The 15,452-nt window shown below is 47.2% G+C and overlaps 1 protein-coding gene across 1 annotated transcript; it reads right to left on the minus strand.

Moving 5' to 3' along the window:
• Positions 1-226: 226 nt before the first annotated feature.
• LRRC23 (leucine rich repeat containing 23) lies at positions 227-7,147 on the minus strand. The gene is made up of 7 exons (XM_074927480.1): positions 6,925-7,147; positions 6,736-6,848; positions 5,592-5,845; positions 5,365-5,495; positions 2,195-2,331; positions 796-1,018; positions 227-546 (listed from the first exon to the last, which is right to left on the minus strand). Exons 1-7 carry the CDS (start codon positions 7,033-7,035, stop codon positions 508-510), a joined length of 1,008 nt encoding a protein of 335 aa, XP_074783581.1. The 5' UTR covers positions 7,036-7,147; the 3' UTR covers positions 227-507.
• Positions 7,148-15,452: the final 8,305 nt, after the last annotated feature.

Genomic DNA, 15,452 nt, shown 5'->3' on the forward strand with positions numbered 1-15,452 from the left:
ACCCGGAGCTGCGATGAGTCAGGGTTTAGCAAAGCTTTGCAAACAGCACGTAGAGGATGGAGAGAGACAGAGACAGAGACAGACAGACAGACAGACAGACAGGGGATAGACACAGACAAGGGTGAGAGAGCCAGGGAATAGGAGTGGGTGTGCAGGATAAACAATTCCAGTCACTCCAGGCTCATTAATTATTTTTATTCAAATCAGAAAATCTTGTAGGATTTTGGGGAGCTGTAAATCAAACCACAGAACCTGTAACTCTCCCCTTTCCCTTTTTCCCTCTGGGGCACACTGAGAATAGAGCACAGGAGTGCAGTGACTGCAAAACCACTGCAGTACCTCAAGGCAGCTTCCAAGACCAGGGTGGGTAGCCCTCCTCTTTTCTCCAGGGGCAAAATGAGGTGAAGGTGGCTCTGGTACCTACGGCTCTCACTTCTCCAGCCACACGTGCAGGGAAGGCATCTCCAAATCTTGAGTGGCTCTGGGAACAGGTATTAAAACCAGGGGTCACTCAGTCACATCGTCCTGGAGAGATCCTTCCATTTCCTGAAGAAGGAAAGAGGGAGAAGGCAAATGACTCCATGCCTGACTTATTTTCCCCTTTCACCCCTCACTTTGGGGGTCAAGAATGGCAGCTGGCCATCACAATCAGGTTGCAAGGCCTGGTCTCTGTTGGGACTGACCTCCCTCAACCTTCCCTTCATGTAATCTAGAGGAGAAGAGGCTTGATCAGCATGTTTGATCCTCTCTCTTCCCTTTCACGTCCTTCTGCTCCCCCCGCCATGCTGTTCTCACCTTTTCCTCTTCCTGCCTTTCCTGACGGATTTTATTCGCCTCTGCCTGTTCATATTGCTCAAATAACTCCTTGTCGAGGCGTTGCAGGTGTGGCAGCAGGACCAGGACCTCCAGCCGATAATCGGGTTCATCACAGCATGGGTTGTCCAGCAGCACCAGTGACTGCAGCATGGGGAGGACCTGCAGTTTTGCCACCTCTTGAAGGCTACTGATCCCATTGTTCCTAAAGAAGAGGAAGCACAGAGAGCAGGGGAAAGAGACACATGCAAGTAATGAGGTCCCTTCAGAGCAGTAAGCTGACAAGACAAAGCAAAACTTAACAGCATGGCAGACAGTAGACCTTAGACCACAGACTTGTGATCTAAGATCCAGATCTCTCTGCGGCTCCCCAGCCTGAGGGACAAAAAGGACATCTCCTCTGGATTTCTCTGTGCTCAAACAGTCCACTGAATTGTGTGGTATTGCCATCGCCCTGTATGGCAAGTGACAAGAAGTAAAGGGTGCTTGGAGTCATGTCCAGGACACAGAGGACATGATAGGAGAGATCCAAAGGAGTTATGGCAAGGATCAGAAACAGCGTGGCCAGCAGGGACAGGGAAGGGATCTGACCCCTGTACTCGGCACTGGTGAGGCCGCATCTTGATGAGTGGGTTCCGTTTTGGGCCCCTCATCCCAAAAAGGCCATTGAATGACTCGGGCGTGTCCAGAGAAGGGCAACGGAGCTGGTGCAGGGTCTGGAGCACAGGTCGTATGGGGAGTGGCTGAGGGAACTGGGGGGGTTTAGTCTGGAGAAGAGGAGGCTGAGGGGAGACCTCACGGCCCTCTAGAGCTCCCTGAAAGGAGGGTGCAGAGAGGGGGGATGAGTCTCTTGAGCCAAGAAACAAGTGACAGGACAAGAGGGAATGGCCTCAAGCTGCGCCAGGGCAGGGTCAGACTGGCTCTTAGGAAGTATTTCTTTGCAGAAAGGGTTGTTGGGCATTGGAATGGGCTGCCCAGGGCAGGGGGGAGTCCCCATCCCTGGAGGGGTTGAAGAGTCAGGTTGACCCAGCGCTGAGGGATCTGGTGGAGTTGGGAACGGTCAGTGTGAGGTTAATGGTTGGACTGGATGATCTTCAAGGTCTTTTCTAACCTACATGATTCTCTGATTCTGTGAATAAAAAGTGTGAGATGGGGTGTGAGTGAGTGAAAAGACAGATCTTTTCTGAGAAGCTCAGGAAAGGCCCTGTCTGTTATATTCCTAGACAGCAGAGTGCTGAACACTGTTTAAGGGTGGTAAAGACCAACCCATACCCATCAGGTACTGAATTTCCAAAGAAAACAGAAAAATCCTAAAGATCTAAACAGGAGTACAGCCTGATGAAGGGCTCTCTGGTCCCAACACTAAGCAAAGAGGACGCACCGTAAATTGAGGTACTGCAGGCACTTCATGCTGCTGCAGAATCCATCCAGGGTCTCTAGCTGGTTGTCACGCAGGTGCAGAACTGCCAGCTGCCCCAGGCCCTCAAGGCCTTCGAGGCTCCGAATGGTGTTCTGGGCCTGAGCATCAGGGAGGCAGGAAGAGAGATGGAAAAAGGGGATGACACACAGCAGTTATTTCTGGCCTTTAAAGCTCTTCCTACCCTTCAGACTCCCTACCACTTGTAACACAGACTTCCCTGAAGGGTCTTGCCCAAATGGCTTCTAAGTATTCAGATTCAAGGACCAAGAGTTTGCTGAAAAACTGTTTCCTGTAGCATCACTGAGACAAAACCACCCCAGATAAATACTGCCTGCACAGCACCCCCTTCCACAGCAGTGCTGAATTGGAGCCCCTAAGGCCTCAGAGAGCAACAGTGTGGAGGTGAAAGCATGGACCTGAGCCTGAAACAAGTGTATTTAAAGGATGAATCACCAGCCCCTCTCAGTCACATAGTCCATGCAGTCCAAGGATCTTCCAGTGTCATCTGTTTCTCTTGTGGGGGAAATCTACCACCAAGAAGTCTCCTCTTCTACTTCTCTAGGAGCAGAAGCAAGCTGCATGTTCCTGAGAGAGGTTGCAGGGAGTGGGGGTTGTTGGCTGGTTTAATATTAAGCTTTTCCAGGTGTAATTGTTGTTATCCATCCATTGGTGCACCTTCTTGCAACAAACCTGACAATAGTATGGCAGGAAGAATGTGTCCTATCAGCTCAGAATTCCCCGTCGTTGAATTTCAGTCACTTTCCTGTGATGCGAGTTATGAGACAGGGAAATATGAAGTTCTAAATTTCAGCAAGTTTCACAGCAGAATTTCATCTGGAAAAGGCCACTAGAAATCTTCCGCCTGAGCCCTGGGCCCAGCACCAATGCCAGGTCAGGCTGCTCACTGCCTTGTGCAGCCAAGTTTGGAACATCCCTGGTAACTACAGCCTCCCTACCACATTCTCCAGCCTGGAGCTGAGCAGGGCTCTGCTGGCAATTGTGGCCTGGGGCTCAGTCTCTAAGGATGTAGAAGTCTTAACAGGAAACGGGGAGAAAGATGTCATTCCACTCTCTGTCGCTTGTTGGTACCCAGGAGTGACATGGCCGGTGTCTGAGACTAATGAAAGGGGCACAGGCTGAACTGTTGGGACAACAGTTCAGGACTGGGTCACTCAGGAAAAGGACGTTTTGTAGAAAAGGAGGATTTTAGTGTAATCTGAACAAAGGCGAGTCTGGACCAGCTGGGCCAAGTAAAGAGGGTAACACAAGGACAAAGGGAGGGAAGCTGGAGATTAAGCAAAGGTCATGTGAACAGATTTAACAGTCAGGAAGGATTAGTACCTTGTACCTCACAGGAAATCAGGAGCTGGTGTGGAAAACAGGGTGGGGAACTCACAGACCACTGGTAATGAATGAATGGTCACCTTTCGTCACTCTCATTTTCTTCATTACTTCAGTGTGAACAGTTTTAACAGCTCTGGCACTGCAAGCACTGACAGGACAATGCAGAATGGATTTGTTTCTTCCCCCCCCCCCAACCAAATAACAGACGTGATGCCACCATTTCTTATGAAAAGCCACGATAGTATGTTCCCCATGGTTCCCTCTCCCCTTCCTGCATACTTGGCCTTACTCTGTCACTTTGTCACCACTGCTGCACGACCAGGGACCGACACAGCCCTACAGACGGCAGCGATCCTCAAACTGAGAAAAGTGCCACATGGTACGCAGCCAGCTCGGAGTCCTCCTGCCAGCAGGTACAACTTTTCTAATGCTAAATTTCACCTGCAACTATGTCATACATTAACCAAATTTGGTTTAGGTCCTTCAAATTGAACCCTTTTTCTTGCACCCTGTCCTTGAGGCATTGGCTACATTTATCCATGGCTCAAGTAATACCAAAATCTTTATACAGAAAGCAAAGTACTACTGGTAGAGACACCCCTCCAAAATTATTTAGTGAGCAGGTGGACATGAGAGACAAATTTAATGGTCAGCGTTAGGTTAATGGTTGGACTAGATGATCAAAAGGTCTTTTCCAACCTAGATGATTCTGTGAAATTCAAGCCCCAAGGATTCATAAGAAATGAGTCAGTTGTTCTAGTTTTAATAATCACATCTTGCATTTGCCTGCTTCATGTGTGCAGCTCAGAAATTCCTCAGTCATGCCAGAAACCTTCTTCAAATATAGGTGCTGTGTTTGCCTCCCTCCAATCATTCACTAAAGTTTTCCTTTTAAATTCTGTATTGTATTTAGTGACTTATCCACTTTATCCCTTCTTCCACCACCTCTAGTCCTAAAATCTCAGTTTTCTACCAGAAAATTACAGGCAATCTCAGCAAGCAATCTTCCTGTTTTATTCTGCCAGGGAGTCTTGATGAAAAGAAATCATATAGCTTTTCAAAGCCTTTATCATCTTTAATTGCTTTTTAAGAGGTAGTGACTCAGGACACCTATCCAGTCTTTGCAAGCTGTAGCACTGTGCGATTCATGGGACTAAGCCCTACATACTTTCTTCACTTGCATCTCTAGGAGTAAATGTTCGCTAAAGCAATTGTTTATGGTATTAGGAAATTGCTTCTCCTATCTTCGTTTCACTGTGGTGTACAATCAGTTTATTTTCTAGCAGCTGAAGATGTGAATCATATAATTGTGCTAGTTTTAAACCAGTATTTGATTAGGCAGAAGAGAGCAGAAGGAGGCATCACCCCGTGCTGTCAAGCCAGAGCAAATTGTTGCTTCCTGCACTGACCCCCAGGGGTCCCGGGACACACTGAAAACAGGTTTGCCTAGCCCCGCCAGAAGAGGATACAGCTCTCCGGTGGGAGGCCGGGAGGGAAGAACCTGACACACTGAGAGCTGCCAACTCCCCTGCTCTCTGTAGAGGAATTACGGGTCAGTGGCTACTCCCTTTGCACCATCTAGGCAAACAGCATAGAAGGAGCTAGCCCAAAGACAGGATTTTGTCTCCTTAGCTCTCTGAAATCTGTTCCTTTCTTGGGTTGAGAAGATTGAACTGAAGGAGCTAGCACAAAAATTATGCTGCTTTGAAAGGGGCAGTATTTCCCTTCCTTCCACTGATGGGAGGTGCAGCAGCTCCATCCACTTCCCAAGCTGGCTGACCCCTTACCAGATAGAGGTTCTTGAGCTTGGGAAGACTGAGCCCTGCTGTGCTCTCTAGTTTGTTTCCTCGCAGCTCCAGGATTTGCAGGCTGAACAATTGGCCGTGACTCAGACCCAGAGCTGTCTGGATTTTATTTCCTGAGTGCCAGAGGAGGAAGAAACAACATGAGAGTTAATCCTACCCTAAGAAAGCATCCTGTGTACACAAGAATGAGAGGAGGTAGTCTGTATCACCTTTCAGGCTGAGGTTGGCTAAGCGGGGGTGAGTAATACCCTCCATATCCTTGATGCGGTTGTGAGTAAAGCTGATGATCTGGAGGTAGGGCAGCTCCTGCATGCAGGCACTGCTAAGCAGATTCCCATCCACCTTCAGCCAAAGCAGGTGTGTTAGGCTGCTCAGTGGAGACAAATCGTGCAGCTTGTTGTCTGATAAATCCACATACCGCAGGTGAATGAATCTTTCGAGGATGCTGACATCCGTCAAGTCCCTGTGGGAGGGAGGACATGAATAAAACATCTCTCATATTTCCCCCTGCTGCCAGCTTTTGGTTTCCTTCTCACCAGTACTGAGAGGGCATACTCCTCTCCCACTTCCTTGCTGTCCTAGGAAGCCTTGCTGGAGAGAAAGAGAAAAAAGGCAGGTGATAAGGACAATCTGTAAGCAAGGCCGAATGCTAAGGAGTGGACCTGCTTTTCTGGCACAGGGAGTACTTCTCCCTGTGTGAGCTGTAGCTGTCAGAAGGGGGCAGAACCAGAAGAGGAAAGAGGGTAAATTCGGGAGATGGGTCTGTTAGAAAGTAGTGGTAATACCAAAGACTGTGTGGAAGGACTCTCCTAGTGGGAAAAAGCCAGTCAAGATACCTGTGAGGCTGGTGAAAAACATAGTCTCACTGAGAGCGAGGCCTGTTAGGTCTAGGGTTGTTTGGGTGCACTGATGGGACTGAGGCTCCAAACAGTCCCCAGGCCATTGTGGCACTGTACTTACAAGTGCATGCCTTAAAGGTTAGCAGCCAACAGGAGAGATGCCTAATGGATATTTCTCAAAAGTGACTGTGGGGAAGTCACCCTGTTCAGGTCCCCCTAGGACTGCACAGTCCAGAGCGATGAGCAGGCTTCCTTCAACCTAGTGTGTCACTGATGTCCACACTAGTGCATCTGGCTGTGGCGGAGGCAGTCCCCGGCTCTGGGCTGAGGATGGACAGGCTATGCTGAGGCACAGGCCAGAAGCCAGCCAGCCATAGAACATGGCCTGGAAACGCTCTGTCCCACATGCTTGGTCACCAGTGGCCTTGTCGCGCAGCTGCTCTGTGGCTACACAGATGTCCAGGGAGGAGGAGGAGCAGGAGGCCTCCTCCTGGGGCAGGTGTTGCACACTCACTTGGATTTGGCTTCAAATTTCACGTAGGCGTGGGCCAGGCCGTTGCCGGACTTACAGAGGAGGGACAGGCCCTCCTTCAGGACCTCCTCCGTCAGGGGACGCGCGGCCAGCACCTGGGGGAGAAGGAGAGAGCACACGGCCAGCGCTGGCCCAGCCGCAGCCAGCGGATTCTGAGGCCCCTTCCCTCACCTGTTCTTCCTCCTCCTGCTTCGACCGCGCCGCCTCCTCCTCCTCCTCCTCCTCCTCCTCCCCCTCCTCCTGAAGGGTGTATTCCTCCCCGTCCCGCTCTTCGCCCTCCATCCCCAGAGGCCCCGCTCCCCGCCCCGCCGCGGGAGCTCCCTCAGGCCAAACGGCGGCCGCCACCACCCGGCCTGCGCGGGCTGCGGCGCCCCGCTGCCATGGAAACCGGGGCGGGGCGGGAGGCGGTGCCCGGCGCCGCTGCCATAGCAACCGCTATGAAGACAGCGCCGGGGCGGAGCGGGGCTTGCTGCTTCCCGCGCCGGAGGCGCTTTGCGGCGGTGCACGGCGCTGCGCGGCGCTTTGCGGCGGTGCTTTGCGACTCTGCAGGCGCGTTGGGCCTCCTCAGCCTCAGCCACACAGGCCTGGGCTTTCCCAGAGACGCCCCTTCTCACCCTCGGTGCGTAATCGCGGACCTTTCAGCTGCCTCCGACAGGGCAAATGTGAAATCCAGAGCCTCGTCAGCTCTGAGTAAACCCCCCCAAAAAGAGATTTCCCGTATTTCAGAGGTGCTGTTATGGTTAGTGCATCCCGCAGCTAACGCTCAGTTTCCTGCAGCAAGGTGGGCGCTGCTGATTTGCCACTCATCAGCCACCTAAGCTCCCCGTGGTTTCTTCATCGTCCTGATGGTAATACTCCCAGCTGACAGCTTGTGTTAGTCTGCTGCTCGAGCTGCAACAGCTTGTAGTTTTTGATATTAAATTCCACATGGAAGGCTCAGAGCATGTCTTGCCTTCATCAGAAGCACTCTGTGATCCTAGTCCCTTCCCAAGTGCTCCCAGCCCTTCCTAGCTGGGTGACATCTGCAATTATTCAGAAAGTTAAAGGATCATATTGGTGGGAAAGGACCACTGGAGGTCATCCTGTCCACCCTCCAGCTCAAAACTGGGCTAACTTCAATGGCCAGATCGCACAAGGTGGTGGTCACTCAGGTGGTGAATATTTCTGAGGAAAGGCATCTCTGGTAAATGTTTAATTAACATGTTGAGCAGAATTAGGCTTGGGCTCTGCATGAAACCTCCCATGACAAAATCTGGATGACAGGAAGTGGCTTTTAGCGTACGATGTCCCAACCTGCTGCAGGTGACACTGCTTCAGTCCTACCCTCCAGGCTGGGGCGCCAGGATGGGCTGCGGCTGCCAGGGTCCAGCAGAAGCCATTGGTGCCAGCCCAGCTTTGGCACCTGTGGGCGAGGGGCTGAGCAGAGCTGCATGTTTACTGGCTGGGAATGCTGCTTGGAACTGACGGCTACCAGTGTTTTGTGGTTAATACCAAAGTCCAAGGCCATGCTCCCTTTCCTTCTGGTGCACTTTGCTCCTTCACAGACTCCCAGGGCAATGTCAGTGTTAGATAAGCTGAGCTGGACACACAAACATCAGACATGAGTCTCACGCTCTTCCAGTGCATGTGCCAGCTGTCACCCCCACTGCCAAGCATCCCTCCATCCATGTTGAGGGCCGCATGGCAAGCTGCCACCTGCCTTCCCTGCCTCGTCCTGCTTGACTCTCTTGCACCAACTACTTCTGTGCTACACTCGCCTGAAGTGCTAAGGCTTGGACAACTGGCCCAAGCAAGAGTTGACCTATAGATGAATCTGTAACTCCCTTGGTTTCCCCCGCTGGGCCCTGGCCAGGCTTTGGGTGGAATCCAACAGGAGAATGAAACCAGAAATTTTCCGCTCAAAACAAAGGTGCCAGCTATTCTGGCCTGTCGATCTCTGGTATATGAGGCTGGGCCCGTTTGCAGCGACTTTGGAAGCCTCACCTACGGGTGGACGCAGCGTGTAGGATTTCCCACTTGCCGGGACAGGCTCTCCAAATCCTCGCTGTGACCGGGGCTCCCCAGCCACTGCGGATCTGGATGATGCTACTGTATGCAAGGGGTGATGTATTTTTCTTAATCTCCATTCTCTCTCTTGTGTAGTAATGATTTAATGCATTACCCTGTTTTTTCCTGTTTGCTGCTTTAAGTGCACTATTCTGCTTTTTCTTACTGCATGTTTTCTGTATTACACTGTTATCACTAGTAAAATACACCTGCTCTTTTCACTCTGGTGTCTGAGTTTAATTGGTATCCTTAAGCAGCAGAACATAAATTGGTGTCAGAAGTGGGATCCAACAAAAATGCCATTATTTAAGTTCAAAGGTAATTTGTCAAGTCCACCAGATACTCCTGATTGGAAAAAATCCTCCCTAGTTCACTGGCTCAGGAGTGGGCTCAGGTCAGAGGACCATGCAAACAATGGGAGAGATGGCTGAAAGAAGATGAACTATTAGGTGTTTTAAATCATAGGAAAAGGATACCTATTGGAAAAGGAAAAGAAACTACAGATTCAAGCAAACAAGGATGGATTTTGTTAACTGCATATAGAAAACAACACCAGAGTAAAGAGAGGCTGTTGTTAGAGCGCTCTCAGATGGAGCGACAGATATGTGATTTACGGAGTCAAATAGTGATGTTGTAATGCTGGAATAAGTTGCTTGCTGATAAGCTGGATACTTGTCAGACAGTGGCAGAGAAAGCCACAGTGCGAGTAGCACAATATACGTACAGTAAAAGAAGAAGGGCTGGATTTGTTGTGTACTTTGACCATTGGCACCGATATTGACTCTGAGACTTGAAGCTTGTATATCGTATGTATGGTGTTAAATCTAGATTTGTCGTTTGTCATAATTGTCCTAGAGGTACTTGTGGTTATAAGTGTAATTCTGTGTTGTTTGTGTGAATGGTGTAAGGGAGCTCCTTGTGTGGTAACATAAGATCGACCTGTTTAATATAAGAGTGTGTGTGAGTGTGTGAGATGCAGTACTACTGTAAAAATGTTATCATGACTCTTGTGATTACTGAGATAGGAAATTCCCTTTGTGATGTGATAGAAAAATAAAGTAGCTGGGTGACCTTGGGGAGTGGGACACCCAAAGGAGTGCAGGGAATCGAGATACTCGAGACAGCCCTAAAGACAATGAAAATAGGATTTCTCATAAGGAAAAGTTTATGGCTTTGCTAAAAGACAGTATGTCTCATGAAAAAAAAAAAAAAATCCACAGTGTTCCAACTAATGAGCTTCGCTGAATATATACACAGAGAGGGCTGAATAAACCTATCAAGAGAGCGCAGAGTTCTAAAACTAGGAATTCAGGGACAACTCAGCCTATGGCACCCCTTCTTGAACCTCAACGGGACCCTACATCTGCCCATGGAGGATGCCCCCCTACTCCCTGCGCCCCCCCCCCACATAAGTGGTTCAGCACTTCCGAGGTTGAAAGATGATCAGGCACCATTTTCTGACTTGCACCCTCTGCATGAGGCAAGGGAAGTGAGTCAGTATTATGATCAGTACAAATGAATTAATGGCCAAACTCCAGGGCAGTGTGTGCAGAAGGACCAATGACCCCACGTGGAGCTTAAGGGTTTTTTTGGGTTTTTTAGAACAAGCAGTCCCTGCAAACTATAAGAGCCCTGATTGACACTGGAGCAGAGGCCTCCTTAGTATATTGGAATCCCCAAATATTTAAAGGACAACTTGCAATTATTACAGTTTTAGGAGGAAAATAAATTAAAGCTGTACAAACACAAATAGAAATGAAAATAAGAAACCTCCCAAAATGATTATATTCAGTCATGATTGTTCCTGTTCTGGGACTTATAAAAGGTATAGAGATTCTAAAAGACTAACTTTAAATCTTTCTGATGGTCAGTATCAATTTGGAGTTAAACCCTGTATTAGTGCCAGACCTGTTAGTGTTGGTAAAGTAAAAATGCCTCCTGTGCAGATCCTGGCTGCAACTAAGTTAGTTACAGTGAAGCAGTCTAGAATTCCAGGAGGACATGAAGAGATATCACAGACAATTAGAGATTTATTAGATGTAGGAGCTTTAAAGCCGACCATGACAGCGTGGGACAATCTGATATGGCCTATCAAGAAATGTGATGGATCCTGAAGAATGACAGTGGATTTTAGAGAACTAAACAAACATACTCCACCGCTTGCAGCAGCCGTGCCAGACACTGTCACTTTAATAGAAAAAGTTCAGAAACATCCAGAAACTGGGTATGCTGTAATAGATTTGGCCAATGCATTTTTTACCATTCCAGTTGCAGAAGAACATTGGGATCGATTTTGCCTTCACATGGCAGGGCCAGCAATACACCATTACTAGATTACCATAGGGATGGTTGCATAGCCCCATTATCTGTCATAGAATTATAGCTGAATATTTAGATGAAATACAGCTGTCTCCTCACACATAATTAAGTCACTATATAGATGATGTTTCGATCCAAGGAAATGAATAGGAGGATGTACAACAAGTCCTTGAATTAGTGGTAAATCACATGAAACAGAAGGGTTGGGAATTTAACCCTGAAAAAAAAAAAAATCCAAGGACCGTCTCAGACACTGAAGTTTCTAGGAATTCAGTGGCACTGTGGGCATTAAGAAATACTACCTAAACCCTGACAACAATTTTTTTAGATTTTAGATCCATTGGGCTGTTCAACTTCTGGAGGCAGCATATTCCCTGTTTGGGATAAATGTTAACCCTTTGGTATAAGGTGACAAGGAAAAAATATGAATTTGAATGGGGAAATGAACAGCAAGCTGCATTAGAATTAGTTAAAGAAACCATCAAAAGGCTTCAGATTTATGGCCTCTGCAGAAAGGATAAGTGGAGTTAAATGTATCAGTAAATGGATGCCCAAAGATCACAGCATTCTGTCCAAATGCTCCAACAATTATGCCAGCCCCATGGCCTTGACCACCCCAGAAATCCATCTCCTTTTCTAGAACAACCTGTCTTAGTTGAACTCCCCACGGTGGGAGCAGCACCTTTGGTATTGGATACCCCAATAAAAAAGTACACCTGGAAAGCCAAAGATGCTCATGGAAAGGAGCACAAAATTAATACAAGGCAGATTATCCCATCTTTCTAATTATAACCCACCTCTGGTTCTCAAAATGAACCGAGAAGCTTTTCTTTCCTTTTTCTTGCAGGTAACCCCCCCGGAGACAGATATCCTGAGTCACGACGGGGGATCCTTATGTGAATTTAAGTTTTTGCATAGTGTTGATGTTGTCTTATTAAAGTTTTTAGGATGTATTGTCTATCATTGCAAAATTGCTTTGGGTGACCGTTCTCTTCTCCCTTGGCTCCAGGGGAAGCTCTGGCTTCCGAAGTATTAACCAAGAATGGGAGGAAAGCGAATTTGTGGTTTTAGGTGATTCTGTTGCCAGTATTATGATCAAACAACAGACACCAAATCAGGAGAAGGTCCTTTTGCTAATGGGGCCTGGACTTTAAAAGGTCATTATTGAGCCCATGAAGGTGAGATGGAAATACCAAGGCCTAAACTATAGATGCCCTCTGCTCTGGGGAGTGGAAATACATTTTCCTGCTGTGTAGGCAGACGCCAGCTCCAGCGAGCCAGACCACCATCTTCAGCTCCACAATTGACAACAATAGCCAGAATTTATCCCCTTTTGATACTTAATTTTGTGGAGATTGCTCTGTTGGTTCTTGCTGTATTTTCTCTTGTGGGATGTATGTGTTCATCTTGTCAGTGTCCATGTAAACCGTCTTGCAATTGTACTTATTCATGTAGACAATCACGTCCTTCAACCAATTCCCACGGACCGGAGCACATCATTAGGCCCAGCCTCAGACTCATTTTGGTGAAATATGTTTAGTTAAAATACTATTAACTGACATGGTTATTGTTACTGTTACCTTTATTATATGTTTCATTAAAAAGTTGTTAAGCGTTGTTAGTGTTAATATTGTTTTACTTGTTATTTGTAGTGTTTTTACTCATTTGCCTTTGTTTAAATCTGAGCTAGAAGTTTCTAGGCCCAGAAGACGCATGTGCTTTAGGATAAGGGGGTGTGGAAAGTGATTTTCTGGCTGCGTATGCTGACCCCAACTTCAGCAAACCAGGGCAGCAGACCATGTGGACTGCCAGAGCTGCAAACGCTCAGTGGTACATTGCCAGAACCATGGAAAAATAATGGATCACATGTTAGTGGTGATTCCAATTTACTATGTAGCCTTATAAAATGTTTTGGTTTTGTAGAGTTAGATAATTTTGAGCATGACATATTTGTTAGGGATGTTGTTAGATATATGCTTGTTAACTGAAGATATTCATATTTGTTAGAGATATTATTAGTTACATGTTTATTAACAGAAAATTTATATATCCGTTAAAAATGTTATTAGTTATATGTTAGCCAAAAGTGTTATTAGTTATCATGTTGCATGCTATTTCTATCCTTTCTGTCTTTATATATCTATCCTTCGTGCCACCACGAGGATAGCAATGTCGATCCACGGGTTGGTATAAAAGACTGTGTTAGGCTGTGCTTGTCCCAACATTGCTGCTGCATCACTACCACTACCTGGCCTCAACATCCTGTCACCATGGAGAATTACGCTCTAAAGGAGATGAACTGTTCCCGAAGAAATCACCATGTCTGCCTGAAGCCAGAATGACGACATCCTTGGCAGTGCCTGTCAAGCTGCACTTGCACGTGAGCCAAGTGAAGACCACCGTGAACACCTGGGCATGTGCACATGGAAGAACACAGGGTGGCACATATGACAATGAACTCTGTGGAAATGAGTGGACTCTTTGGAGGAATTGTGGGGACTGGGACAATAAAAGGACTACATACTCTTTTCTCGGGGCTCGGAGCTGGGATTTTGACATCATCTCTCTCTCGGTGGAGCTTGGAGCCTGTAGCAACCTTATCACCTGCACCAAGACTGAGACAACGGGATGTCAGTGGATTCATGGTGGTAGTAACTGATCTTGCTGCATCTCTTCCATTTGCTTGCTTAGGTATTCTGACTTTTTCTTCTTCTCTCTGTCCTATCACTATTATTGCTTGTTATGGGAAATAGAGTTTACAAGGTTGTAGGGAATTTAACCTCATTTGTGTCTTAAGTTCACTCCTAGGATCACTTAAGAACCCTCCCTGATATAGGATTGGGACATGCCTGACAAGACATCACCAACTGATGAACAAAGACTAATGTCAATAACCATAGAAATGGTCTGAGAGCCATGATTCACCTATAGGTCAAAGGACCGAATGAAGTGCTAAGGCTTGGCCAGCTGGCCCAAGCCAGAGTTGACCTATAGATGAATCCTGTATCTTTTGTAACTGAAAGCCATTGTGCTAGTAGGTATTGTACTAAGTTATAACAATGCGCTTATGCTGATGTAAAAAGTGCTAAAGCATTGAAGTACTGAAGCCTGAACAACAGGCCCCAAGCTGAAGCTGCTAACTTAGTCTGTAATCATTAACAAAGTATGTAAACTCGCTAGTGAAAGAGGCAGCTTAGACAAAATATAATCAGGAGTGAGGAGAGAATGTATCCAACTTCCCTTGTTTAGCCTTGTTCAAGGCTGAGAACCCAAGTATCTGGCCTTGTTAGAAACTCCTTTGGCTTCCCCCCCTGAGCCCTGGCCAGGCTTTGGGTGGAATCCAACAGGAGAATGAAACCAGGTATTTCTGCTCAAAACAAAGGTGCTGGCTATTCTGGCCTGTCGATCTCTGGTATATGAGGCCGGGCCCGTTTGCAGCGGCTTTGGAAGCCTCGCCTATGGGTGGACTTCCCACTTGCCGGGACAGGCTCTCCAAATCCTTGCTGTGACCGGGGCTCCCCAGCCACTGCGGATCTGGATGATGCTACTGTATGCAAGGGGTGATGTATTTTTCTTAATCTCCATTCTCTCTCTTGTGTAGTAATGATTTAATGCATTACCCTGTTTTTTCCTGTTTGCTGCTTTAAGTGCACTATTCTGCTTTTTCTTACTGCATGTTTTCTGTATTACACTGTTATCACTAGTAAAATACACCTGCTCTTTTCACTCTGGTGTCTGAGTTTAATTGGTATCCTTAAGCAGCAGAACATCGCCCCATCTGAATTCATTCCCTGGTCATTAACCTGGATATGATGTGGTTTTCCACTATATCCCCTGCAGAAAAACCCCTCTGCACATAACCAGCTCCTCTTGCCTTTGCTTTCCAAGGCTTTAAAGGAGCCTTTCAGCAAACTGGTGCTGAGGAAAAGCGACAACATGCTTTTCTTCCTGGACATCATCCCTTTATGCTGAAGAATGGACTGGTAGAAGTTGTGTGTGCCTCTATGCACACATTATATGTGGTCTTAAAACAGGAACATATGGCTTGATTGTCTTGTTTCTAGATGACCGAAGAACTTAGAAGAAACAATAGAAATTCTACAAGGAAACCCAAATCCTTAAAAGAGAGAAACTTTACTTTGGTCTTATATAAAAAAAAAAAAAAAGAAAGATCCCCAACCTGACTCTATGGATCAATAAGGAGGTTATGTGCTAAAAGCTCACTTGCACACCCACAGAGGAGCACAGGGAGACAAGGGCAGGAGGGAGATCCCAGCCAGCACCCTGCCAGGCTGCTCCCAGGCCCACCTAAGGCCCATCTTGAGGACCACAGG

This window comes from Athene noctua, chromosome 1, assembly GCF_965140245.1.
Source record: "Athene noctua chromosome 1, bAthNoc1.hap1.1, whole genome shotgun sequence".
In the NCBI taxonomy this organism is placed as follows: domain Eukaryota; kingdom Metazoa; phylum Chordata; class Aves; order Strigiformes; family Strigidae; genus Athene; species Athene noctua.